Here is a 25,275-nt window from a genome sequence, read left to right on the forward strand (position 1 = left end):
CAGAGTTTGTTAATAATGATGATGAGTTACTGATGTGCCAGTTATAAGATTGGGACTGTATGAAGTACTGCTGTTTATTTCAATGCAGTACTTTGTATGTAACCTCGTCACTAGGCTATATTGCTACCACATATAGACAGGTTCAATTGGCTGGTGGATAAGATTATTTTTCATGTTGTCTTGTAACTACTTTAACTGCATTGTAAAGTAAGCCCATGTCTTCCCTCTTTCCACCAGGAGACCTAGGTAATGAGGACTAGTTGAGTGAGAAGCCAAACATCCTGGAGACCAATCTACCCATGTCACCACAACATCCTCCCGACCCTTTCTTCATTGGATCTGCAACCCAGCTTCTATTGTCTCACTGACAGTCTCTCATTGGAATTCAACAGAGATACTCCACTGCCCAGATTGCCAATGATTACAAGGAACGGTCTGCTGTTGGTCTTTTGGTTTCTCTTGGACAAAGGTTTCCTGGCTCCCCTCCACGCTCCACCCCAAAGCAGGATGGGAAGAGAGCAACACCTGAGGGGTGTGGAAGGACTGGGACTGAGGAGACATGTGGCGTCAGGGGTTCAGAGGGTGAAGAGAGGATGGGTGTGGAACCAGTTCTTTGTACTGGAGGAATATATGGGATCGGAACCACAATATGTTGGAAAGGTAAGGCCACCATCATTTTAAAGCATTCATTCAGACTTATCTATATGAACTTTCCCACAGTAGGTTGTTAACAAAAGGCAACATAAGTTCAAGGTTATGGTTCTCTAATACTAATCCATGTAAACCTCTGTCTTTATTCTTGTGATGACAGTTTGAGGTCAGAAATCAAACTGAGGAGTTTGAAGGCTTGTGCCTCTGTCCGTTAAGACTTAAAGAATATAGGAATACAAGCAGCACGACACGAATCACATCTAATTGCTTGAGCTGCTTGATCGCCTCTGACTGCGATTTTGCAATTTTCTCAGCATCGGCTCTAATTATCCACACACAGAGGAAGTGAAAGGGATTTTTGGGCAGTTCCAAATCAAATTTTAAGAGGCATTAAGAACCATTCTGGAATCTGGCACTTCCAGCTCAAATGAAATAATGGCTTAGATTGACTTGTCAGCTGCTGATGCCAAGGACATCTACCACCGCCTTTCTCAGCACGCACAGTCCCGCTGGATGTGTTTCTGTTGGCTAAGAAAGGAAGGATGGGATAGTCGCATCCACACATTGTCAAACAGATGCTACAATTACTGAGTGATTCACTCCTCACAGTGGGTGCATCCCCCAAATGGAATGTAACCAGTGTCTGAATGTAACCAGTGTCTGTGTTGAGAATGAGGATTGCAGAAGTCGTAACCGACCAGCCCTGAGACCACTGATTAATCTGTTGCTGGTTAATAGGGGACAGTGTGAAGGATCAGGACCTTGATTATCACTGTGAGCTGCATGTTTGGAAAAGGGAACCAAAACCAAATCTGGCTTGAAAACCATCTGACTGCCAGTTCATGAATCCCCCTCCAGCTAGAGAGAGCTGTCTAATGGTTTCTGTTACTCTATTTAGAAAACATACAGAGGCATATTACAGTATAACATGGTAACTTGCACCTTGCACTTTCCTCAGCCATTGAATTGGTTATTGTTTCTATATCGCCTTTGTAAAGAGATTTAGCAAGACAACGCTATAATTTATAAACAGATACAAATGAGCCTTCACAACTTTGAATTTACCAACAGGTAAGGGCCGCAGCCTTCCTGGCTAAAACAGGAGATAAAGCATTTTCTACCATTAATCGCACACCTTTGTGTGAGCATTTTGAAGACAGAAAATGACTGCACCACTGATCCACTTTGCCGAAAGCTCCTCTGCTGGGTTTGTTCCCATGTATTATGCAACTGTAGAGGCAGACACAGACAAAGCTGACCAGCTAAGAGTGAAAGACCTAAATTTAAACACCAGCTTGCCTTGTGCCCCTGGATCTGACATTCAGCAAGCCTTATGGGGAAAACAGCTATATGCAACTGTACTCTTTACAATTAAAAAGTCTGCTACTGGGCCCCGTACTAAGCAAATGCCATCTGCAAGGAAGACTGAGCTAGTGGGCTTGTCTGGTCTGAGCTAAAACACACTAAGCTTCTCTCTAGTCTAAATCACTGTGTTAAATTGTTAGTGGTACGGATGATCATTTAAGCATTCTTGTTGGGTCTCTCAAGGATAGACACTCCTCAGTTTAAACTACAACATGTCACTTAGGTTATCATATTATTTTGCATTGCATATTTGCAGTTACAAAGTAGAAAACCAGTATATGTATAGCCACTAGCCCATGACTATGTATTGCAAAGAAATGCTGCATCAGATAATAAACAGATTATAATTTTCTTCAATCATGAAAAAGGCTCACCTCTCAAACCTTGGTCAAGGATATATCGACCCCTTGCCAAATATTCCTTATTGGTGAATAACCTTTTACAATGAGACGTAATTCACATACAGGGTAACCAGTAAGATAAATTATCAGACAGACCACAGATTGTATCATAATATATGGATTCAGCTAAATATCAACACCTCATTCTTTTCTATATCTGCCTGATGCCGACAGATACCCCCATCCCAACACTGCTTTGTACTCAGGAAACAAGCGATTCCTCTACATTATAGCACTGGGTGGATACTGTTAAATATTCTATTAATGTTTATTTCCTCCCAATTTATTTTAATCCAGACATTGCTCCTGTGGAGGTTTCATTCGATTTTATTGGTGTACCACAAATTCCATTAATATCAGATTCACTTTAAAACTCATTATATCCGAACCCACTGTCAAGAGTAAAATCGTGTTCTGCCTGCTGAATGAGGTACATCAGACGGTGAGGGAATGGACATAAAACAATGTAATGAGTGAACGTGTCTTGAGATTCAGCCCTCTGATTTAATTGCATTCAATTCACTGACTTTCTAAATAAACCATTAATCTCATGGATAGAAAGGGTTTTATTGTCCCCTGCATACTGAAACTGAACGGACAATCTGTGTCCCAAATGGCATCCTATTCACTATATAGTGCACTACTTTTGACCAGAACCCTATAGGCCCTGGTCAAAAGTAGTCCACTACTATAAGGGTAGGGGTCGGCAACAGGCAGAAACAGGCGTGGCCCCCCAAAGTTTTTAGTAAAAAAATCACAAGGAATTGAGAAAATAAATGTCAAATCAAATCAAATCAAATGTTATTTGTCACATACACATGGTTAGCAGATGTTAATGCGAGTGTAGCGAAATGCTTGTAAAAAAAAAATGTATTTAGGAAAGTATTCCCAATAATAAAGAAATAGACATACGTGATCGTGTCTCAATGTAATCAAGGTATGAAATTATTCTTATTTTCAAATACAATCTTTTTTTGTGCTTAGTTGTGGTCAATTTGCAATGTGCAAATTATTATAATTATGGTCCAGCCCCATGACCAAAAATCGTCCCGTGGCTGAATTTAGTTGCCAACCCCTGACATAGGGAATAGATTGGGACTCATCCCATTTTATCGTTATTGTTGTGGCTCATGGATTATCTACTATGTAAAACTTAAGCCTTGCCATCCACCCTAAGTAATAAATCCCTTTATGGGAAAACCAAGCCACAGGTCAACTAAAGGATGTCTTCATTGACTCGGGGACTGTGCTCTGCCATTATATGTATCTATCAAGGGCACAACATGTCCTCAGCATTTCCATATGGTCAGTGACGGTTGGAAGGAAGGAATGAGGAGGAGGAAATAGACACAGCTCAGCAACAATACTCTGTCCCCTTGTCATCCATCAAACAAGCTACAGTATGCACTTATGCTCAAGTCACATAAAGATCTAGGCCAAGTACATGTGTATTCCTACTTTGATTCACTGACAAATACAACATGTTTTCTCTATGCAGCTTCACACTGACCTGGACAGGGGCGACAGCGACGTGAAGTACACTCTATCAGGAGAAGGAGTCGGAACCATCTTCACCATAGACCAGACGACAGGTGACATCCATGCCTTGATGGGTTTGGACCGAGAGGTGAAATCTTACTACACGTTACGAGCCCAGGCTGTGGACATGAACACAGGCAGGCCTCTGGAGCCTGAGTCTGAATTCATCATAAAAATTCAAGACGTCAATGACAATGAACCAAAGTTCTTGGACGGCCCATACACAGCCAGTGTCCCAGAGATGTCACCAGGGGGTAAGAAAGGCACCTGTAATGTACTTTTTGGCTTATACAAAACCATATGGAGTAAAGCTATGATGACAATTGGACATTAAGCTACACTAGAGTATCTGAAGGGAATCCTGTAGGAATACAGGCCTAGTTCTACTGTCTATGAATTTTACCTTCATAGAATCATATGATTGAGATCTGACTCCAATTGAAATGATAGGCAAAGGTTGTTGTTGCTTGGTTTCATTTCAAGTCATGGCAGTCAGGTGGCATTGGTGTTTTTGTGTTGGAATGTTTCTGCAGTGGAAAGGAATAAAGTCCATTATTTTCTACAAAAAACACACATTGAAAGCAGGTGACATTCATTCACAGTTTATTGTGGTGGACTGGACTCAACAAATGTTGCTAGTCTCAAACAAACCGTGCCATTTTTGTAAACGTTTGCAACGCGCACTGATCACCATGAGCAGTGGTAGAAACCTAAAGATTGCTAACAATTTGGCCTAAAGCCAAACATTTTCAGTCTTTATATGATACATTCCATGTCCATGTTTAAGTGGTACAAAATAATTAAGTGGTACAAAACACTGAATTGATATTAAATCAAAGTTAAAGCAGTTAGTTCTCCTACCTCTTTTGAGCACAGGTGGGATACCATGGATACGGTATCCATATTAAGTCCCAATAAGAGTTGAGTCAGTCTCAGTAGAAGTTGAGTCAGTCTCAGTAAGGATTTGAGTCTTTCCAACTTGCCTATCTTCATTTCCTAAATCCCTTTCCTTATTTCCTTTCCTAAATTCCTTTGCTCCTTTCCTAAACCCATTCCTTCTTTAATTTACTAGCTCTCTTTTCTCCTTTCCTTTCCTAGATTTGTTTCCCCCCTTTTCCAGCTTCCTTACGTATTTTCCTTTCCTAACTCCTTTCCTCCTATAGGTTCTACGCTTCTTTGCCTCCTTTCCTAGATTCATTTCCTAGCATCCATTCCTAGTATAATTTCCTAAAAAGGTTTCCTTAATTAATTTCCTTGCCTGTATCCTTGTTTCCTTTCCTATCTTTCTTTCCTATTTTCCTTTCCGAGCTCTTTTTCTTCCTTCCTAGAAAAAGGAGCTAGTAAAGGAGGAAAGGAAGCTGTGAAAGGGCGGCAGGGTACTCTAGTGGTTAGAGCGTTCGGCTAGTAACCGGAAGGTTGCAAGTTCAAATCCCTGAGCTGACAAGGTACAAATCTGTCGTTCTGCCCCTGAACAGGCAGTTAACCCACTGTTCCTAGGCCATCATTGAAAATAAGAATTTGTTCTTAACTGACTTGCCTAGTTAAATAAAGGTAAAAAAAAGGATAGGAGGAAGCGGAGCTATAAAATCAAAGGATGGGAGGAAAGGAAGCTAGAACAGGAGGGAAAAAAAAGGAGCAGGGAAACCAAAGGAGGAGAGGAAAGTAAGGCAAGGTTTCAAGGAAATTAAACTAGGAAATGAGGAAAGAAAGATAGGAAAAGGCAGAAAGGAAGCTAGGATAGGAGGAAAGGACATTTTGTTAATAAAGTAGGAGGAAAGGATTATGTAAAGAGAGTGCACGTGTAGTATGTGGTAAGGATTCACCAGTGCCAGTAGATGTTAATAGTATTGGCTTTAATGAGAGGCCAGTTTTTTGGTGACAGGACAGTTTTAGTGATAACCAATGGAGTCATACTGACACATTATCAGTAACCACAGGCAAGGTAGCATGATCATCATATATTTATTACTCTCCTTATGCTCTAAAGAAATGTACGTACATGTAACCTGTGTCACTGTGCTGCTACCGGCTTCTCTTTTGCCACTGTCCCTGTCCCCTTACTGGGCTCAAATAAGTGGTCCTCTGATTGCAAACAAACGTGACCGCCCACCTGATAAACAGATCAGGGGTGCATTCAGCAGGATGCAATGTTTTGGTTCAGATAGAAATATGCTATGTAGAACAAACACCCTTCTCTGACATGTAGAAAAAGGAATCACTTTGTCTCTACTCGTGGCATATCCACAATGTTCAGCAATGTTTGGCTACTGAAAGAGGCTTTATTTAGCATTGGCAGCGCCATTAAGGACTGAAACTATTTTTAAATAATCAACTGGATGGGACTTCCTATGGGTTAAGGAAGGATCCCATGATTCCATCCAGGTCATCGGGAGGGATCAGCCAATTAATTATACTTGTGAGCAAACATTCCATAACTGCAGGTGGAAATAAATCGCAAACCTTGGCTTTATACCTGTTCAAACAACACACTCCAGGGGGAAGTATGCACTGTTACAGTTTGTTTCCCTACTCAGAAGTAATAGAAGAAGAAAATTGACCACTTCAAAATGAAGATGGCCTCAATGGCGCTGTCCGTGCTCTCACAGATGCCATAATGATACAGATACAATGATGCAATGTCTATGATGCCATGTCCTAAGTCTATGCTGAAATGACTGACAATCGCGCAACTGTGGCCACAAATACTCACCCACGCTCTAGGATGCACACACAGTAGAGCACACATGAGCGGTCAGTGAAGGAACAGGAGGTTGCTGAGGGGAGCACGCCTCTTAATAATGTCCGGAACGGCGCAAATGGAAACCATGTATTTGATGTATTTGATACCATGCCACTAATTCCACTCCAGTTATTACCACAAGCCTGTTCTCCCCAATTAAAGTGCCACCAACCTCCTGTGGTGAAAGCGCAGAAACACAAACAAAAGAAACAAGGATATGAATATTAAATAAGAAAACCTCTACCTCGTGCTTCGCACTAAAGACCTAGTCTTTATATTAGTTATGCCTGCTTAATATGCATCCTGTACTTTATTCAATAATTTTGTTGGTGACATAACTTCTCCCATCTATTTGTCTGATAAATACAATTTCGTTAAGTTATATTAACAATTGGGTTTTAAAACCATAATCTCTTCATTCTCATGAAGTCTAAACTCCATGTAGAGGAAGCTTCAGATTCAGCCTTTATCAAAAAAGTTCAGCCAAGTTGTCAATATCTTGCTTTGAATTATATTAGATATCCTATAGCAGGGGTACTATTTGAGAAGGTCCGGTCACATACACTTCCTAGTATCAGGTATGAAGGTAAGACCTAGATGCAGACAATGTCGAATTAACAACGGTTTACTATTCCAACAGGGGCAGGAAATAGACAGGTCAAGGCAGGCAGGGGTCAGTAACCAGAGGTGGGGCAAAAGTACAGGTTTGGCAGGCAGGCTCAGGGTCAGGGTCAGGGGTAGACAGTGTGGTCAGGCAGGCGGGCACAGAGTCAGGACAAGCAAGGGTCAAAACCAGGAAGGTGAAAAAAAGAGAGACTGGGAAAAGCATGAGCTGAGACACAAAAACGCTGGTTGATTTGACAAACAAGACGAACTGGCAACAGACAAACAGAGAACACAGGTATAAATACACAGGGGATAATGGAGAATCTGGGCGACACCTGGAGAGGGGTGGGGACAATCACAAAGAGAGGTGAAACAGATCAGGATGTGATACCTACTGCAGGTGGCAAAGGTCTGGATGCATAAGGTAATTTATCGGCGCAGTAACAAACCCCCACCTCGCAACCCATGCGACCCTAAACTGTTCACCTCTTTTTTTTTTGTTTTAAAGCTAATTTCCCACAATTCTAAACATTTTGCATGTGGCAGAGCATTTTTACCCCCCACTGTTTAAAAGTTTTTAGGGGGGGGGGGGGGGACATGCGGTCCGTATTGACCCCGTTCATGATCTGGTCCGCGGTCCACCAGTTCAGTATGGAGGTCCTATGGTCTATGTAGGTTACATTGCATGCCAGAATTTGTCAATTATATCATTACATTTTTAATGATGAATTCAAAATAATCATGTACTATTCTTAAGACGTAATGCTCGAAGTGATGAAAATAACACTATTTATTAACAATTTCCTTCCTTTTGTCTCTGTATGATGGACAGGTACTTTTGTTATGCAGGTGACTGCCACAGATGCTGACGACCCCTCCTATGGGAATAGTGCACGGATCGTCTACAGTATCCTACATGGACAGCCTTACTTTTCAGTCGACTCCAAAACTGGTGAGATCACAACATAGTTGAAATCAAGGCACATCCACAATGTCAAATAGAGAGATTTGAAAACCAAAGCATTAAATGTGTAACCGGCCTTTACAATGGCAAAATGTATAGCTGTACCACTGCAATATGTGATTATTGTAAATACTTTGAGATTATATTGCAGCTGAAGTTGGACTGAGAGTATAGGGGAACACATTGAATCAGGATTACTCGTTGTCGGTGGCAACGACCCTTTAGTACCCGAACCATGAGACTCACTCCTGATCAAACGCTATTCACACAGGTAGAAGCACTATTAGGTCAGATTAGTATTTGCACAGTGTCAAAGATCTCCCTTTGCTACACATCTGTGAAGGATGTCATAATTCTCCCAAATGAATGCATGAGTCAAAATCCACCTCTTCTCTCTTCCTTCGACAAACATCAAAGAGGATACAGTCTCTTATAATCACAACTCATCTCTCTTTCTCCCCCTCACTACTCTTTACTCTTGCTTGCCTCTCTCTCACACACACACACACACACACACACACACACACACACACACACACACACACACACACACACACACACACACACACACACACACACACACACACACACACACACACACACACACACACACACACGCACACAAACACATATTCTCTGTTGTTTTTTGTGACCTTGAACAGGGGTTATTAGAACTGCGTTGCCTAACATGGACCGTGAAGTGAAGGAGCTTTACCAGGTCCTTATTCAGGCAAAGGATATGGGCGGTCAGCTGGGAGGACTAGCCGGAACCACCACCATCAACATCACCCTCAGCGACGTCAACGACAACCCACCCAGGTTTTCAAAAAGTGTGCCAAATTGCATTTTAATGACTATGGTTTTGTTTGCTATTACCCAATGCATTTAACAATATTGTGGGCACTGGAAGGGAATCTTTCTGCACAAACGGGATCTCATCATATCTCTAGGCAACTAGATGTTACTTTAATAATTAACTAGTGTTAGTGTTAATCAATTATAATGAGGTAATTCATATTTGTATGAGCTGTTTATATATAATCAATGGTTTAGCAACACCAGTGAAGTGATACTTGTATAAATAGGCTTCACATGATTAAAAGAGGTTAAAGTGAGTCTCTGGCCCTTACATAGAACTAGAGACTTGAGACTTGACTAATACAAGAAGCAGCCAATAACATATTTTATATTCTACATTTGAATCTATTCTTATTGTACGGCAGGTATATTCCACCTCAGGATCCCAGAGTCTTCGTTAGTGGGCTCAGCAGTGGGGAAGATCAGAGCTCATGACCTGGACTCTGAGAAGAATGCAGAGGTGGAATATTCTATCGTTCCTGGAGATGAAGGACACATGTTTAACATCACCTCCAACGGGCACAGTCAAGAGGGAATCATAGTCCTAAGTGAGGTAGGAATTAACAACCCTTCACCAATCACTTTATTTTACTTGAACCCTTTTACTCTATGTTGAGGAAAGGTCCACAAATGATCTCCATCGCGCTTTGTTTTGGGCCAGTTTCTCAAGTAAGAATTACAGGTCTGTTATGATAGATCATGAGCAAAGCTGTGCTCATTTAGATAATTAAACTAACGTACTACTTAGGCCTTGGAATATTAATAGATAATTGCTGCATATATCCTTTTTGTCACACCCTGATCAGTTTCACCTGTCCTCGTTATTGTCTCCACCCCCTCCAGGTGTCGTTTGTTTTCCCCAGTGTATTTATCCCTGTGTTTCCTGTCTCTCTGTGCCAGTTCGTCTTGTATGTTTCCAAGTCAACCAGTGGTTTTCCCGTTCTCCTGCTTTTTGCATTCGCCTTCTTCTAGTCCTCCCGGTTTTGACCCTTGCCTGTTTCTGGACTTTGAAACCGCCTGCCTGACCATTCTGCCTGCCTTGACCACGAGCCTGTCTGCCAGTCTGTACCTCCTGGACTCTGATCTGGTTCTGACCTTTTTTTCCTGTCCACGACCATTCTCTTGCCTACCCCTTTGGATTAATAAACATTGTAAGACTCCAACCTGCCTCCTGTGTCTGCATTTGGGTCTCGCCTTGTGCCTTGATACTTTTATTACAACTACAAACCATCCTCAAAACCCAACCATGAGGAAATATGGAGAAATTGATGATCCCTATTTTCTGGCAGTCTAAAAATGTATTTTGATATTTTTTTCAGGAAAGTGCTTGGATGTGTTTTGGTTTAGCCTAAAATGAATACCGTTGAGGCTATGATCAGACAACACAACTCCTGATGGGATGTGACAAGCAGGAATCCCTTTAGAAATCCCCTTTAAGAACAGCTTCTTCTCTCTCTCTGTGGCCCACAGACTCCCAAATACTGGTATCCTATATTCACATAAGTGGATAGTTGCACCAAAGCCTTTGAACTGGGTTTGAGTGCATGTCTCGTCTGGGCTGGGATTATATTATTATTCACAGATGGGGTGTGTATCTTGCAGCTCTGTGAGTTACCTCGATATACTGTAAGTACATCAAAGCGCTACTTGCACTTGTCTGGATGTTGACAATGAACATTCAAAACATTAGGCACTTTCTTGCAAATACATAGTGGGACTATACAAAGGCACTTTTGCCTTCTGAAATTGAAATGATTTTAGAGCCATCTATTTGTAGCTGTTTGTATCATAGCCATCCTTGTTAGTGATCTGTTTCTTCCTGCTCTCTAACTGGTCCTGACAAGGTCCTGACAAGTAGCCCATAATGACCATTTACCTGACACTGCAGAATGATACCTGAAAATGACTGCTAGTGGATCATCAGGTGGTAGAGACTCAGGGGTCAACTACAACCCCCTCCCCCCATGTTCCTCTGCTAAAACAGCACCTGTAAAACTGTGAAAGCCCAGGTGATGGAGGAAAGTATGGAAAATGGCTGATTTGGAGAGGGCTCAGACAAAGTTTGCCACAGCTTGTGACAAGAGGTTTTGGAAGAGTAACCGTTTCAAGGGATAATCGACTCCGTCAAAATAAAAGATTATAGTGAAACGATAGATAAACCGTCTGTGGGATTCAAATGGCCTCTAAATGTATTTATGTGTCAAGATATTGGGTCTATACTTTGTTTCTACATTGGACAGTGCTGGATTTAGTTTAGGCCTGAATGCACGCCCAATTTATGATATGCTTCAAGACTCCAGGAGTTATCTATTCCAAACAAAATAGCACCAAAGCGATTATTTAAAAAAAAACTGTAGTATGCAGGAAGTCAAGCACTTTGATATGGAAATGTCAAACCTTTATACGTTAGAATATCAACCACAGTCATCTATTTATTTATTTTAGATAATATTATCTCTTTCCAAGCCAAACTCTGGTATGTTCCAAAAACAGTTTTTACCATGTAGGTTATCAGTGAATTTAAAAAAATGTTCCATCACACGTGAAGTGGGAGGTTGAGGTGCTATGCTTACCCATGGATCTCCTTGATGATGAGTCAGGCACCTAGGAGGGCACAGTAAAAACAGCAGGAGCTTCCTGGCACAAATACTGTAATTGACACCTCTGTGCCGTTAAAAAGAAGGAATTGTCACTAGGTTGTGGGTGGGAGGTGGAAGGTAGAGTAGGAGGATATAGGCCCAAACCAAAAACGGATGGCTTCACTTTCCAGATAAGGAATATTGTCCCTGCTAATTTGCAATGTTGCAAGAATTGTGTTCCCTGCAGGTAACGCTGAGCGGTGCTTTTTGGATGGGATGGCACACATGCTGTGGTGTCTATCCTCCTGCATCTCCTGCACAGTCCTGTTGTCTGTCTGGTTGTTATGCAGTCAGCAGGGTGGCTGCCCATTCCGCAGACAACCAGGCTTTTGCATGTGTGTGTCTCAGACAGGGACTGCTGTGTGTGTGTTGACAGTGAAAACTGCTCTGCTGTCAACGGTAACTAGGGACCCAGCTGAGTTAATGTGAGACTGTAAAATAGGGTCAGAAAGCGGTTCTCAAAGTATCTCCATGAAAATGTGTTCAATCCCCAAACATTGGCTTTTCAAGTCTCAAATTGCTTTAAAACTCAGACACTGAAGAACATGAGTCTGTTGATAAAAGAACATTGAATCCAACTATTTTTTTAACATAAATCAATCTTGGTTGGCGCAGTTAACGTGCATATTTCCATATCAAAGTGCTTGACTTCCGTGTCTGTTGAGCATACTAAACCTAACAGAGGTGTTAACAAACTGAACCAAGCACTATATTTGACCATTGCACACAGTATATTCATATCACAGAACATTGACATGAAATGCATTCTGATTTTGACGATGTGAATGATTTTATAAATACTGATTCTATGTTGATTTGATTACTATGAATAATAAATGCATTTCACCTTTCATTCATTATCTTTCAGCATCTCGACTACGAAACCAAAAGATCATACACCTTTAAAGTGGAGGCCTCCAACGCTCACCTGGATCCCCGGTTCCTGCACCGGGGCCCCTTCAAAGACACTGCCACCGTGAAGGTCAACGTGCTGGATGTGGATGAACCCCCTGTGTTCACTAAGACCTCTTACACCATAGATGTGTATGAGGACACTCCTGTGAGCACCATCATTGGATCTGTTACAGCGCAGGACCTAGATGCAAGTACCAGCTCAGTTAGGTAAGGATTCTTGAATACATTTATACATACATGTATAGTAAGTCCTATTTACCTACTGTATGGTTAATCAAAAGGTGATTCATCAAGGCTGGTGTTGAGCAATGGGACCATGATGGATTGAGGTATTTATTGGGCACCTGTATCCGACACCTTAAATGGCAAAAAGAAAAAGCTGTCAACATAGATCAACTTTACTGTATCTATTTAGCGAGATGAGAGCATTTTGGTCTGGTGACTGGAGTGTTGGATGTTTGATTTAACCAACAGAGACACACTTTGCTCCTCAGAGTTATGAACACTGACAACTAATATACATTTGACTTGTTGTTTTTCTTCTTCTTCCAAATGTTTTTCAAGTACAGTTGACTTCCACTCTGTTGGTGTTGAGAGACAGAGCGTGAGATGCAGGACATCTCTTGCGCAAGAACATACAAATACGTTGTGGCCCAGCAGTGTTTTTTTGTTATCGATGAATATTTCATGTCTTGCTAGAAATGGAGGAGGCAGTAATTCACCTTGCTCAAAAAACCATCTTTGTGATGTCTGCTTAATATTTTAAAGCATTACATTTGTCATTGTTTTCATGGGACATGAAACACATAAACATACTAGAATGCTGATCAGAACACAACCACATGGCATTATGTTCCCTATACAGTGCACTTCTTTTGATCAGGGTCTGGTCATAAGAAGTGCACTATATAGGGAATAAGGTGCTGTTTGGGACGCAACCCTAGTTTCTACATGAAAAGAGAGTGATTATTCTTCTGTGTAATGTTTGCGGTCATTGCCTGGATCTTTATTTGACTAATCGGACATTTCTCCTTCGGGACCAATACATTATTTAGGCCTATCTATCTCTGTAGACCAATTACATTCAGATGTTCTATTACAGTGCCTTCAGAAAGTAGTCACACCCCTTGACTTTTTCTACATTTTGTTGTGTTACAGCCTGAATTTAAAATAGTTGAAATTGAGATTTTGTTGGTCACTGCCCTACACACAATACCCCATAATGTCAACGTTTTTTTCAAAATGTTTACAAATGAATAAAAAATGAAAAGCTGAAATGTCTTCGGTCAATAAGTATTAAACCCTTTGTTATGGCAAGACTAAATACACTTAGGAGTAAAAATTTTCTTAAGAAGTCACATAATAAGTTGCATGGACTGGATGAATGAATGACTACCTCATCTCTGTACCCCACACATACAATTATCTTCAAGGTCCCTCAGTCAAGCAGTGAATTTCAAACACATATTTAACCACAATGAGGTTTTCCAATGCCTCGCATGATAGGGCACCTTGAATATCTCTTTGAGAATGGTGAAGTTATTCATTATACTTCGGATGGTGTATCAATATACCCAGTCACTACAAAGATAAAGGCGTCCTTTCTAACTCAGTTGAGAGGAAGGAAACAGTTCATTGATTTAACCATGAGGCCAATGGTGACTTTCAAACAGTTAAAGACTTTAATGGCTGTGATAGGAGAAAACTGAGTAGTTACTCCACAATACTGAGTCATTACACCACAACATTGTAGTTACAACACAATACTAACCTAATTGACAGCGTGAAAAGAAGGAAGCCTGTACAGATTTTATTTTAATATTCCAAAACATGCGTCCTGCTTGCAACAAGTCACTAAAGTAATACTGCCAAAATGTGGCAAAGCAATTACCTTTTTGTCCTGAATAGAAAGTGTTATGTTTGGGGAAAATACAATGCCACACATTACTGAGTACCACTCTCCATATTTTCAAGCATAGTGGTGGCTGCATCATGTTATGGGTATGCTTGCAATCGTTAACAACTGGGGAGTTTTTCAAGATAAAAAAGAAATGGAATGGAGACAATCACAGACCAAATCCTAGAGGAGAACATGCTTTAATCTGTTTTCCACCAGACTTGGGAGATGAATTCAACTTTCAGTAGGACAATAACTTAAAACACAACATCAAATATACACTGGAGTTGCTTACCAAGAAGCCAGTTAATGTTCCTGAGTCACAGAGTTACAGTTTTGACTTAAATCTGCTGAAAATCCATGGCAAGGCCTGAAAATGGTTGTCTAGCAATGATCAACAAACAATTTGACAAATCTTGAAGAATTTTGAAAAGAACAATGGGCAAATGTTGCACAATCCAGGTGTGGTAAGTCTTAGAGACTTACCAGAAACACTCACAGCTTTAATTGTTGCTAAAGGTGCTTCTACAAGTATTGTTTTCACATTGTCATTTTCACGTTGTCATTATGCCTTCAGAAAATATTCATACCCCTTGACTATACCTCTTGACTTATTCCACATTTTGTTGTGTTACAGCCTGAATTGAAAATGGATTCCATTTTGAATTCAAGCTGCAACACAACAAAATGTGGAATAATTCAAGGGGTATGATTACTTTCTGAAGGCACTGTACATGCAAATACAGAATTAAGGTGTGGAAAGAATAGTTCAGATGTAAATATTGATTGAAAGATGCTGTGTGAGGTTGAAGAAATCATGTTCAGTAGTTAAAAAAAAATGTATTCATGTTTTTTTGTGAATTTTTTGTAGGTACTCTATTGAGTGGAAGAGGCCTGTGGACGGCTGCTTTGACATTGATACTGTGGAAGGGACCATCTCTACCACCGAGATGTTGGACAGAGAGAGTAATAGGCAGCACAATATCTTTGTTGTGGCCACTAAAGTTAGTAAGTATAGGACAAAGGGTAAATATGTACAGTATATAATATGTGTACACTGAGTGTATACACTGAGTGTACAAAACATTAGGATATTGAATTGCACCCCCTTTAGCCCTCAGAACAGACTCAATTCATCGAGGCATGGACTCTACAAGATGTTGAAAGTGTTCCACAGGGACGCTGGTCCATGTTGACTCCAATGCTTTCAACAGTTTTGTCATGTTGGCTGGATGGTCTTTGGGTGGTGGACCATTCTTTTTTTTGTAAGATGTGTTTAATCTTTTATAAACAATACAAAATATACACACACAAACAATATTTACAAACATCAACTACATCACACCTGCCCAGACCAACTAGCACACATCCCCATCTCTAGCGCCCATGACCTGTGTAAGAATATTTTGAAGATAAATACACAACGCAGAGGACGAGAGGTCAATAGACGACTAAAAGTCAATGGAGTACTAACAATCAATGGAAATAGGGTTTTTCTGTAACAGGGGATTAAGGATTAATGGGTCAGAGACATGGGAGGAATTTCAGTCTGGGACTCATATCTACATGGCAAGTTATCATTGGTCCAAATTGTTTATACATTGAACCTGAAATATGATACTTGTTATTTGGCCAATGGCCCAGTTTTATTACAAGGAATTCTAATTGGTCAACCACAGGCTAGGGCTGGGTTAAAAAGTACATCCTGTCTCTTTGTTCTGTGGAGAGAATCACTGAAGAGAATCACTGAAGAGAATCACTGAAGAGAATCACTGAGGACAGGGGAGAATGAACATCTACCTCTCAGTATAACATCTATGATTCGTCCTCTTTGAATAAACCTATTTTCCTCTTCCTGATTTGCTTTGCGGTCTGTGGTTTTGAAGAGTAACATTAACTGCTAACACCTGAAACTGCACCATTTTGATTCTCTTAGTAACCCACACACTTTCTATATTTAAATAATAAATGATTAGATTTTTCCATTCTGTTAATAATGGTGGATTGATTGATTTCCACGTTTTTAGTCTGCATTTTTTAAACATAAATCTTCAATAATGTTCCAACCGGAGAATTCCTTTGTCTGTAGAATCTGTAGAATTCCTTTGTCTGCAATGGAGCTCAAGCTAACTATCACGTGAACGTGCGTGGTCAGCTCATGCATCTCTGCCAGACCTCTGACTCATTCCCCTCTCATTTGCCCTCACCTCACAGTAGAAGCATCAAAAAAGGTTCTAAAGACTGTTGACATCTAGTGGAAGCCTTAGAAAGTGACATTTGACCCCATAGACACTGTCTATTCGATAGGCAAAGAGTTGAAAACCTACAAACCTCAGATTTCCCACTTCCTGGTTAGATTTTCTTCTCAGGTTTTTGCCTGCCATATGAGTTCTGTTATACTCACAGACATCATTCAAACAGTTTTAGAAACTTCAGAGTGTTTTCTATCGAAATCTACTAATAATATGCATATATTAGCAACTGGCCCTGAGTAGCATACAGTTTACTCTGGGCACCTTATTCATCCAAGCTACTCAATACTGCCCAGCCATAACAAGTTTTTTAATATGAGCGATGAGGAGAATCATCCAAACCATCGTGTATCTCAATACGCCCCCACATACCATGTCTTGAAATATGCAGACAGACAGATTGAAAGTACGTTTACATTGTAATACTTCTGACAGCCAACTTTCTAGCTCTGTCCACAACTTCCGGACTTTATAGCATTCCCAGAAAGCATGGATTAATTGAATACTTATTAGATTTACACTTAAGACGTTTAAGACATGACCCTGCAGTTGTGTTGTGGAATTTATGAATTTTGTCTCCTGTAAGTTCTATATTAGCTTCTACTGGATCAAGCGTACATTTTAGTTAATCTTAATTTTGTTAGTTATGCTCCAACCTTCCCCTACATCTTATGCCAAAACCAGTTATTTTTAAGTTTTGGTTCAAATAGTTAATGTTTTTTTCTAAGAGATTGTCAGTTGGATATGCTCTCTGCAAGGTTTTGTATATTCTTCCCTATCAAATGAACATCATTTTCTAACTCACATAAGATTCCCTCAAGGTTGCTCTAATGTCCAAGAGATTTCCTGTTACCAAGTCATTTACAGTTTCTATGCATTCATGGTTTCTATGGTTAACCATTCTTGATACACACGGGAAAAACACAGCAGCGTTGCAGTTCTTGACACACTCAAACTGGTGCGCCTGGCACCTACTACCATACCCCGTTCAAAGGCACTTACATATTTTGTATTGCCCATTCACCCTCTGAATAGCACACATACACAATCCATGTCCAAATTGTCTAAACTGTCTAAATAGTCTAGAATCAGTTGTGCCTTTAAAATCATAATGAACAAGACGGGGGCCCTGATCCTAGATCAATCAGTACTTCTCTGAGACGCTTGTGAATAAGGGTCCTGGTGCATATAATTGGGAAGAGATTGCACAAAGCAGGCCATACCGTAGTCTACAGACACACACAGGGTTCCATACTTGTGGCACCATCTAGTGAAATTGACTGATGCTTACAGTAAAGCATCTCAACAGATTCAATGAACTAAATGCTATTTTTCCTCTGAAAGAGCAGTTTATTGAATGGGAATCTTTTCAATGAATTTTTACAAATTCATTAGCATTATTAGAAAATCACACAATACAATCAACACATATTATTCATTTCTTATAATTTGACTGTGCAGCCATTTGTTTTTCTATGAAAACATGTTATTATTTGTCAATGACTCTATTTTCAAGTATTCTCATGTTATTTCATTGTCAATTTCATATTACTTGTATGAGGCCTGCAGTTTAAAGTGTAAACAGACAGTGTCACTGTTACATCTTTCATCAAGCTACTGTAAACATAACACTGTTTGTTTTACAAAGCAGTTCAGACATGAGAGAAAGGGCTTTTGCAAAGCTCACTCATTTGTGATGCTCACTGAGGTCCACTATGTGCATGGTGTATTTATTATGTGTTGTATGATTACTGTTTTCTTTGATTCTGCAGACAACCCTCTCCTATCCAACAAGGTCACAGTCACAGTCAATGTGCTGGATGTCAACGAGTTCCCTCCGGAGCTCACCATTCTCTTTGACACGTTTGTCTGTGAAAATGCAAAAGTAGGCCAGGCAAGAACAGCTCCTTTGTGATAAAGGTTGTGTGTGTGTGTGTGTGTGTGTGTGTGTGTGTGTGTGTGTGTGTGTGTGTGTGTGTGTGTGTGTGTGTGTGTGTGTGTGTGTGTGTGTGTGTGTGTGTGTGTGTGTGTGTGTGTGTGTGTAAGAGAATGAAAGAGAAATATAATAATTGTGATAATTGTCTCTCCACTTGTTTCTGGGCATATACTGTAGTTTAAAGCTCTTTGTGCTTTACCAGGTAATTCAGACCATCAATGCTACGGACAAGGATCTTCCCACTGTTGGACAGAAGTTCTTCTTCAAGTCCCCCAGGGAAATCAGAAACAGGAATTTCACTGTGCGAGACTTTGGAAGTAAGCCATGTTTTTTTTTTCTTCAGAGAAATAAAGGAACGGATAAAAGAGAGCAAGAGATGGAGAGAATGTGAAGGAGGGGACAGAGAAAGAGATGGAGTGAGAGAACGGAGAGAAAGAGGGAAAGAGAGAGTTGAAGAGAGAGTCTCTGAAAGTCTCTGTATATTATATACAGACTATCTATTACGATGCCATGCCAGTGACTCGCTTCAAATCTGCTTTCTTGATACTAGCTCCCTACAATATCCACTAACAATTGGTATTGAATTAATAGATGTTCAGGGTTTTTTGTCACAACCCAGGGGATGCCAGGGTGGAATTTTCTACTTTTTGCTAACCCCTACAGCCTTCCCACCTCACCATCCTCCGTTAGTATTTTTCTAACACAGTAACACATAAATACCAGAGCTGATTCAGAGAGACAGAGGCGCTCATGGCCATCGCAGCAAACAGGCACAAGGTGTGCTATAATGGCTCCTACCTTGTCAAATGAGATATTCATCCAGCCAGGCAGAGGGAATGCTGTGTGACAGAGTCAGTTCACCACCACTATCCTGGTGCTGGAGACGAGGCAAGGCACATCGACACGTCGTCTCTGTAAAAACACAAGGCCTGTGTTTTATTTTTTTTGTACATGCTAAGTACTCACCATCACCTTATTTCAAATAAGGCACTGGAAAACTGACATTCTAGATACAGTTGAAGTCGGAAGTTTACATACACCTTAGCCAAATACATTTAAACTCAGCTTTTCACAATTCCTGACATTTAACCCTAGTAACAATTCCCTGTCTTAGGTCAGTTAGGATCGCCACTTTATTTTAAGAATGTGAAATGTCAGAATAATAGTAGAGAGAATTATTTATTTCAGCTTTTATTTATTTCATCACATTCCCAGTAGGTCAGAAGTTTACATACACTCAATTAGTATTTGGTAGCATTGCCTTTAAATTGTTTAACTTGGGTCAAACATCTCGAGTAGCCTTCGACAAGCTTCTCACAATAAGTTGGGTGAATTTTGGCCCATTCCTCCTGACAGAGCTAATGTAACTGAGTCAGGTTTGTAGGTCTCCTTGCTCGCACACGCTTTTTCAGTTCTGACCACACACTTTTTATAAGATTGAGGTCAGGGCTTTGTGGCCACTCCAATACCTTGACTTTGTTGTCCTTAAGCCATTTTGTCACAACTTTGGAAGTATGCTTGGGGTCATTTTTCATTTGGAAGACCCATTTGGGAACAAGCTTTAACTTCCTGAATAATGTCTTGAGATGTTGCTTCAATATATCCACATCATTTTCCCTCCCTCATGATGCCATCTATTTTGTGAAGTGCACCAGTCCCTCCTGTAGCAAAGCACCCCACAACATGATGCTGCCACCCTCGTGCTTCACGGTTGGGATGGTGTTCTTCGGCTTGCAAGCATCCCCCTTTTTCTCCAAACATAACGATGGTCATTATGGCCAAACAGTTCTATTTTTGTTTCATCAGACCAGAGGACATTTCTCCAAAAAGTATGATCTTTGTCCCCATATGGAGTGGCAAACCGAAGTTATGGCGGTTTTGGAGCAGTGGCTTCTTCCTTGCTGAGTGGCCATTCAGGTTATGTCGATATAGGACTTGTTTTGCTGTGGCTATAGATACTTTGGTACCTGTTTCCTTCAGCATCTTCACAAGGTCCTTTGCTGTTGTTCTGTAATTGTTTTGCACTTTTCGCACCAAACTACGTTCATCTCTAGGAGACAGAACGTGTCTCCTTCCTGAGGAGATGAACGTGGTACTGTCAGGCGTTTGGAAATTGCTCCCAAGGATGAACCAGACTTGTGGAGGTCTACAATGGCTGATTTATTTTGGTTTTCCCATGATGTCAAACAAAGAGGCACTGAGTTTGAAGGTAGGCCTTGAAATACATCCACAGGTACACCTTCAATTTACTCAAATTATGTTCTAAATCCATGACATCATTTTCTGGCATTTTCCAAGCTGTTTAAAGGCACAGTCAACTTGGTGTATGTAAACTGCTGACCACTGGAATTGTGATACAGTGAATTATAGGGGAAATAATCTGTTTGTAAACAATTGTTGGAAAAATTACTTGTGTCATGCACAAAGTAGATGTCCTAACCGACTTGCCAAAACTATAGTTTGTTAACAAGAAATGTGTGGAGTGGTTGAAACACTAGTTTTAATGACTCCAACCTAAGTGTATGTAAACTTCCGACTTCAACTGTACAAGACCGGAGGCAATGTCAATCTTTAGTATGTGCCCTATATTTCTCCCTAAACAAAGAACTGCAGGTTCACGCTCTACAACATCCATAGAGTACAACTAGAAGACCATGATTCTTGCCTAGGGAGCAGCAAGGGGAACTGCCCCTCTCTACATTTAGGCTGTGCTCAAACCCTACACCCCAACCCGAGCTCTTTGTTCTGACACCTCAGGTCTCTTGGCCATCCCAATCCTACAGGAGGTCAGCTCCTGCTCATCCCAATCAAAGCTCTACTCTGTCCTGGCACCCCAATGGTGTAACTAGCTTCCCTCTGATGCTACGACAGCAGAGTCCCTGCCCATCTTCTGAAAACAAAACATGTGCACTTGTCTTTTCCTACTAGCACCGACTTTTCTGAAAAATGTACTTACTACAACTGTGATACCTAGCTCGGGGGGCCCAGTCTAAGGCACTGCAACTCAGTGTTGGAGACGTCACTACAGACCCTGGTTTGTTTCCAGGCTGTATCACAACCGTCCGTGATTGGGAGTGCCATAGGGCGGCACACAATTGGCCCAGCATTGTCCGGGTTAGGGTTTGGTAGGCCGTCATTGTAAAGAAGAATTTGTTCTTAACTGACTTGCCTAGTTAAATAAAGGATAAATAAAAAATAAAAAAGCTATCTTAAGATGAATGCACTAAGTGTAAATTGCTTGAGATAAGAGCATCTGCTAAATGACTTAAATGTAAATGTGACTATGTAAATACATGTGAGTACTCTCTGTTGCATCACGGGTGAACACTCTTTGATGATCCCTCATTTGGTTTTTAGACAACACTGCGGGGACAGTGACCACACGTATTGGGTTCCAGACTAAATTGATTGATTGATTTATTGATTTAAGACATGTAAGGTTAATTGTTGTGTCATTTTGTTTCCAGACAACACAGCGGGGATAGTGACCAAGCGTGTGGGGTTCCAGAGGCGGGTCCAGGAGTACTACGTGGTGCCTGTGGTGGTGGAGGACAGTGGCTACCCAGCCCAGAGCAGCACCGGCACCCTCACTGTCCGCGTGTGTGCCTGTGAGACCGACGGTTCCCTCCTGTCCTGCACGGCAGAAGCAGTCTTTCTACCAGTGGGTCTCAGCACCGGGGCAGTGATGGCCATTTTACTGTGCATGGTCATACTCCTGGGTAAGTCATGTCTGTCAGTCAGAGATTGTAGTGTAGAAACACAGTATTTCTGAACGTACAGTATACAGAATATTATTTCCATTTGACACCCACCTTGACGATGATAAATAGCAATAATGTCAATAACGGCTTCCTCCAAGTGTTAATTACCTGCTACAGACTGTAAATGTACATTATCATAATGTTAATGTATACAATTTTACACTAGGGGGAGCTGAAGTCCTAACATACAGTAATGTTATTAAATTGACCGTTACAATTTAAAAAATGGCCCTTGAAACAATCCCATAATCATACTTGTAGATCGATTTAGCTCACTTATCTTGGTCCATCAATTACTCCCTACTTTCTCCTACTAAAGTATAATCTCTTACTATTGAATAACATAACACAGTGAGCACTACAGTAGTGTGGAGTAAACTGCTGTGTTGTACTTTCTACTCTCTGCCACTGGGAGGGTGGAAGAGAGAGGGAGGGAGAAGGAGAGATGAAAGCATTGTGAAACAGCCTTTCATCCTGTCTGACTGCTGCCTCAGTACAATAGTGACAGATGGCATGTCAGAAATGGATCACGGCTGGCCTCAGGCTGTGATTCCTTTAAGTTCTCCTGCTGAAAAAAAGAATGGCTGAAGAAAAGAGGAAATTAACTAATGGCTCCTCACACATGACATCCCACTGTCTTTCTTCCCATTGCCTCCTACAGTACCTTGAAAAGCTCTTGAAATGCACGTCACTGTATATTTTCATTGCAGTACATCCATGTCTGGAGACGATAAAATGGTGGGTGTGGTGCGCTTGTTTCTTTTGTATTGTATTGATCGTGGTGCGCTTGTTTCTTTTGTATTGTAGTGATCGTGGTGCGCTTAATTCTTTTGTATTGTATTGATCGTGGTGCGCTTGTTTCTTTTGTATTGTAGTGATCGTGGTGCGCTTAATTCTTTTGTATTGTATTGATCGTGGTGCGCTTGTTTCTTTTGTATTGTAGTGATCGTGGTGCGCTTGTTTCTTTTGCATTGTAGTGATCGTGGTGCTCTACGTAGGCCTGAGACGGCAGAAGAAGAGGGAGACATTGATGTCGTCCAAGGAGGACATCCGGGACAACGTGGTTCACTATGACGTCGAGGGGGGCGGCGAGGAGGACACCCACGCCTTCGACATGGGCACGCTGAGGAACACCAAGGCCATAAAGGAGAACATGCTCCGCCGGGGCACAGGGTCATGGTCAGATGTCACCACTCAAACTGAGATCAATGGGTCAACCCCTACCACAGAAGGCAGCACTAACATCATCAGGGACTATATTCACCAGCGTCTCCAGGAGAACCACCTGGGTTTCTCTGCTCCCCCGTATGACTCGCTGGCTACATACGCCTACGAGGGGGATGGGTCAGTGGCAGAGTCGCTGAGCTCCATCGAGTCGTGGACGGTGGACGGCCGTGAGGATTTCAGATACCTCAGCGAGTGGGGGCCATCCTTCAAAACTCTGGTGGGGATATTAGACAAAGACAAAGCAGATCCTCCCACTGCGGAAGTGGAGGAGAGTTGAGAGTACTTGTTAAGACAGGAATGACAGAAAAGACTATTTGATTTGCAAAAGTTGTTTTACTTTTATAGTACTTTTATAGACAATGGGAATAAAATACAAGCCGTTCACTTAAGTTCTTATCATAGTTTTGTGGTGGTTGTTATTGTTGTTTGTTTTTTGGTTAAAATAAACTTGACAAGCTATCAAAGTGCCTCGGGAACTGCTCTGATTTTTATCTAACTACAGAATCTACAAAATGTCTTTATTGTAAGAATGTAATAATCTATTGAAAAGAGACACCTCATCCATGCTCACATAGGCCAGATACACTCACCCACTTGAGCTAAACCGGGGCTTTAGACCATAATCAGCACAGCCTTTCAAAAGCATGCAGCAGTGAACTAGAGTATTGTGCAATAATCTTCACTTAAACCCTTGTCCATGGATTCTGATGAGCTAGCCAGAATTGAAGGTGGTGCTAATCACAATAGGCAAATTGTTTCTGTCGAAATCAAGATCCAACCAATGCTCTTGTTTGTCTTGTTCATCTGCAAGGAGCTACAAGCTTTCATCCCCTTTCATTCTTGTCAAATTAAATATCAAGTGATTTTGAAATGTCAACTGCAGTGGCATATTTTATTGTAATGCGATTCTCGCATTAATTATGCTAAAGACTGTCTATCTAGACGACTATCTTGAAAATTATAAGCTTTCTAGTTCACCATACTCCAAATGGTTTAAACACTTAGATGTTTACATTTTGTACTTTGACTTTACAGAAACGTAAACAGGGTAGGATCAGACCGTTTCAGAGGATTATTTGATTTGTTCATCTATGTTGATCCACATAACCTTTTCAATATATGTTGATCTACTTGAAAGCATACATTAACATAGAACATTGTATCCTTTTGAGTTTTGCTTCATATACTGTATGTTGCGATAATACATTATCACACACTCCTTGAGTAGGCAAGTGATAAACAGTTATTTATTCTTCTCACGTGCATTAGCATGTGTGTCATTTGTCGAAGGAAGCAAATAGATTATGAACCTAAAAGTCGCACCTTGAAGGTGACGAAGAAATATATAATTCCATTTTTATTGTGCATGTAAAAGCAACATAAATCATTTTTAAGTGTGAGGCTCATCAAACATCCAATATCAACACACAGTGTTATTCTACTCCCAGAGAACAACGTTGCATGTTGACCCTAATAAACATGTCATCATACTAAATCAATATTATGTTATTCACATCTACAGCA

The 25,275-nt window shown here is 40.8% G+C and overlaps 1 protein-coding gene across 2 annotated transcripts; it reads left to right on the top strand.

The window, feature by feature from the left end:
- Positions 1 to 417: 417 nt before the first annotated feature.
- Positions 418 to 24,129, top strand: LOC139386652 (cadherin 12a). 2 transcript variants are annotated; one of them, XM_071132415.1, is made up of 11 exons: positions 418 to 660; positions 3,916 to 4,210; positions 8,135 to 8,254; positions 8,929 to 9,096; positions 9,490 to 9,677; positions 12,632 to 12,885; positions 15,447 to 15,583; positions 18,600 to 18,730; positions 18,966 to 19,080; positions 22,231 to 22,482; positions 23,502 to 24,129. In XM_071132415.1, the coding sequence occupies exons 1-11, from the start codon at positions 418 to 420 to the stop codon at positions 24,026 to 24,028; spliced, it is 2,430 nt and encodes an 809-aa protein (XP_070988516.1). In that variant the 3' UTR covers positions 24,029 to 24,129. The 2 variants fall into 2 exon arrangements, with proteins under 2 accessions (XP_070988516.1, XP_070988517.1); XM_071132416.1 differs by having other exon boundaries at positions 18,600 to 18,721.
- The last annotated feature ends 1,146 nt before the right edge of the window (positions 24,130 to 25,275 follow it).

This window comes from Oncorhynchus clarkii, chromosome 28, assembly GCF_045791955.1.
Source record: "Oncorhynchus clarkii lewisi isolate Uvic-CL-2024 chromosome 28, UVic_Ocla_1.0, whole genome shotgun sequence".
Taxonomy (NCBI): domain Eukaryota; kingdom Metazoa; phylum Chordata; class Actinopteri; order Salmoniformes; family Salmonidae; genus Oncorhynchus; species Oncorhynchus clarkii.

Excerpts from the sequence above, each read along its gene's own strand:
- LOC139386652 (XM_071132415.1), top strand. The coding sequence starts at position 418 with ATGATTACAAGGAACGGTCTGCTGTTGGTCTTTTGGTTTCTCTTGGAC. Across the intron at positions 9,678-12,631 it reads GAATCATAGTCCTAAGTGAG|CATCTCGACTACGAAACCAA; the intron begins GTAGGAATTAAC and ends ATTATCTTTCAG. Across the intron at positions 12,886-15,446 it reads GCAAGTACCAGCTCAGTTAG|GTACTCTATTGAGTGGAAGA; the intron begins GTAAGGATTCTT and ends AATTTTTTGTAG.